Source organism: Corapipo altera, unplaced genomic scaffold (genome assembly GCF_003945725.1).
Source record: "Corapipo altera isolate COAL_440 unplaced genomic scaffold, ASM394572v1 60806, whole genome shotgun sequence".
Taxonomy (NCBI): domain Eukaryota; kingdom Metazoa; phylum Chordata; class Aves; order Passeriformes; family Pipridae; genus Corapipo; species Corapipo altera.
Genome location: NW_020886263.1, coordinates 1 through 1,721, shown reverse-complemented (window position 1 = coordinate 1,721; position 1,721 = coordinate 1). Strand labels below are relative to the sequence as shown.

The 1,721-nt window shown below is 62.0% G+C and overlaps 1 protein-coding gene across 1 annotated transcript in view; it reads right to left on the bottom strand.

Moving 5' to 3' along the window:
• LOC113941102 (helicase SRCAP-like) overlaps positions 1 to 1,345 on the bottom strand; it is a gene marked incomplete at its 5' end in the record, with an annotated part of 6,091 nt that extends 4,746 nt beyond the window's left edge. Inside the window, 2 exons of the mRNA XM_027632259.1 lie at positions 289 to 387; positions 1,176 to 1,345. Of these exons, the coding sequence (XP_027488060.1) occupies positions 289 to 387; positions 1,176 to 1,345 (269 nt within the window). The remainder of the gene's footprint in view (positions 1 to 288; positions 388 to 1,175) is intronic.
• Positions 1,346 to 1,721: the final 376 nt, after the last annotated feature.

Genomic DNA, 1,721 nt, shown 5'->3' with positions numbered 1-1,721 from the left:
ACCTGGGACCTCACCTGGCACACCTGAGATCACACCTCGCACACCTGAGACACACCTGGGACCTCACCTGGATCACCTGGGACCTTACCTGGCACACCTGAGATCTCACCTGCCACACCTGGGACCTTACTTGGGTCTCACCTGGAAGACCCGGGGCCCATCTGGAACACCTGAATCCCACCTAGGGGACACTCGGGTGTCACCTGGGACTCACCTGGCACCACCTGGATCCCACCTGAAACCTCATCTGGCACATCTGAGACCTCACCTGGATCACCTGGGACTCACCTGGCGCTGCTCGACGCGGGTGGAGCCGTCGAGGCGCAGGTAGATGTGGCCGTGGAAGGTGAGGAAGCGCTCGAGCACGGCCACCACCTGCCTGCACACCTGGGGCACACCTGGAACCCACCTGAAACCTCACCTGGCACACCTGGGACTTGGGTCTCACCTGGCACACCTCAGACACACCTGGCACCTTATTGCAACACCTGGGACTCACCTGGACACCTGAGACCTTATTTGGGTGTCACCTGACACACCTGGGACCCATCTGAGACACCTGAATCTCACCTGAAACCTCACCTGGCATATCTGGGACTCACCTGAGACCACCTGGTTCCCACCTGAGACCTCACCTGGGATACCGGAGGCACACCTGGGACCTCATCTGGCACAGCTAGGGGACAACTGGGACCACCTGAAACCTCACCTGGCACACCTGAGACACACCTGAGATCTCAGCTGGCACACCTGAGACCACCTGGATACCAATTGAAACCTCACCTGGCACAGGTGGGATCTCACCTGGGACACCTGGGACTTACCTGGGACCTCACCTGGCACACCTCAGACACACCTGGGACCTCACCTGGATCACCTGGGACTCACCTGAGACCTCACCTGGGATACCTGGGACTCACCTGGGACCTCACCTGGGATACCTGGGACTCACCTGGGACCTCACCTGACACATCTGACACACACCTGGGATCTCACCTGAAACCTCACCTGGCACACCTGGGACTCACCTGGCACACCTGGGACCTCACCTGGCACACCTGAGATCTCACCTGCCATACCTGGGACCTTACTTAGGTCTCACCTGGAAGACCCAGGGCCCATCTGGATCACCTGAATCCCACCTGGGGGACACTCGGGTGTCACCTGGGACTCACCTGGCGCTGCTCGACGCGGGTGGAGCCGTCGAGGCGCAGGTAGATGTGGCCGTGGAAGGTGAGGAAGCGCTCGAGGACGTCGAGCATCCGCGTCATCTGCGTGAAGATGAGCACGCGGTGCCCGCCCGCCTTCAGCCGCCGCAGCAGCACGTCCAGCGTCTGCAGCTTACCTGCAACAGGTACCTGGAGTCACCTGGGGGGCACCTGGGGGGTTTGGGATACACCTGGGGCACACCTGGGCACACCTGGGGGTGCTGGGAGGGGGTTTGAGGGGATTTGGGAGGGATTTGGGGGGGATTTAGGTGGATCTGGGACACACCTGGACACACCTGGGGGGGGTTGGGATACACCTGGGGATACCTGAGACACACCTGGGCACACCTGGGGGTGCTGGGAGGGGATTTGAGGGGATTTGGGGGGGATTTGGGGGGGTTTCTTTGGGATCTGGGGGCACCTGAGGGGCACCTGGGGGGGCTGGGAGGGGGTTTGGGGAGGATTTGGGGGGCATTTGGGGGGATCTGGGGCACCTGAGGGGCACCTGGGGGG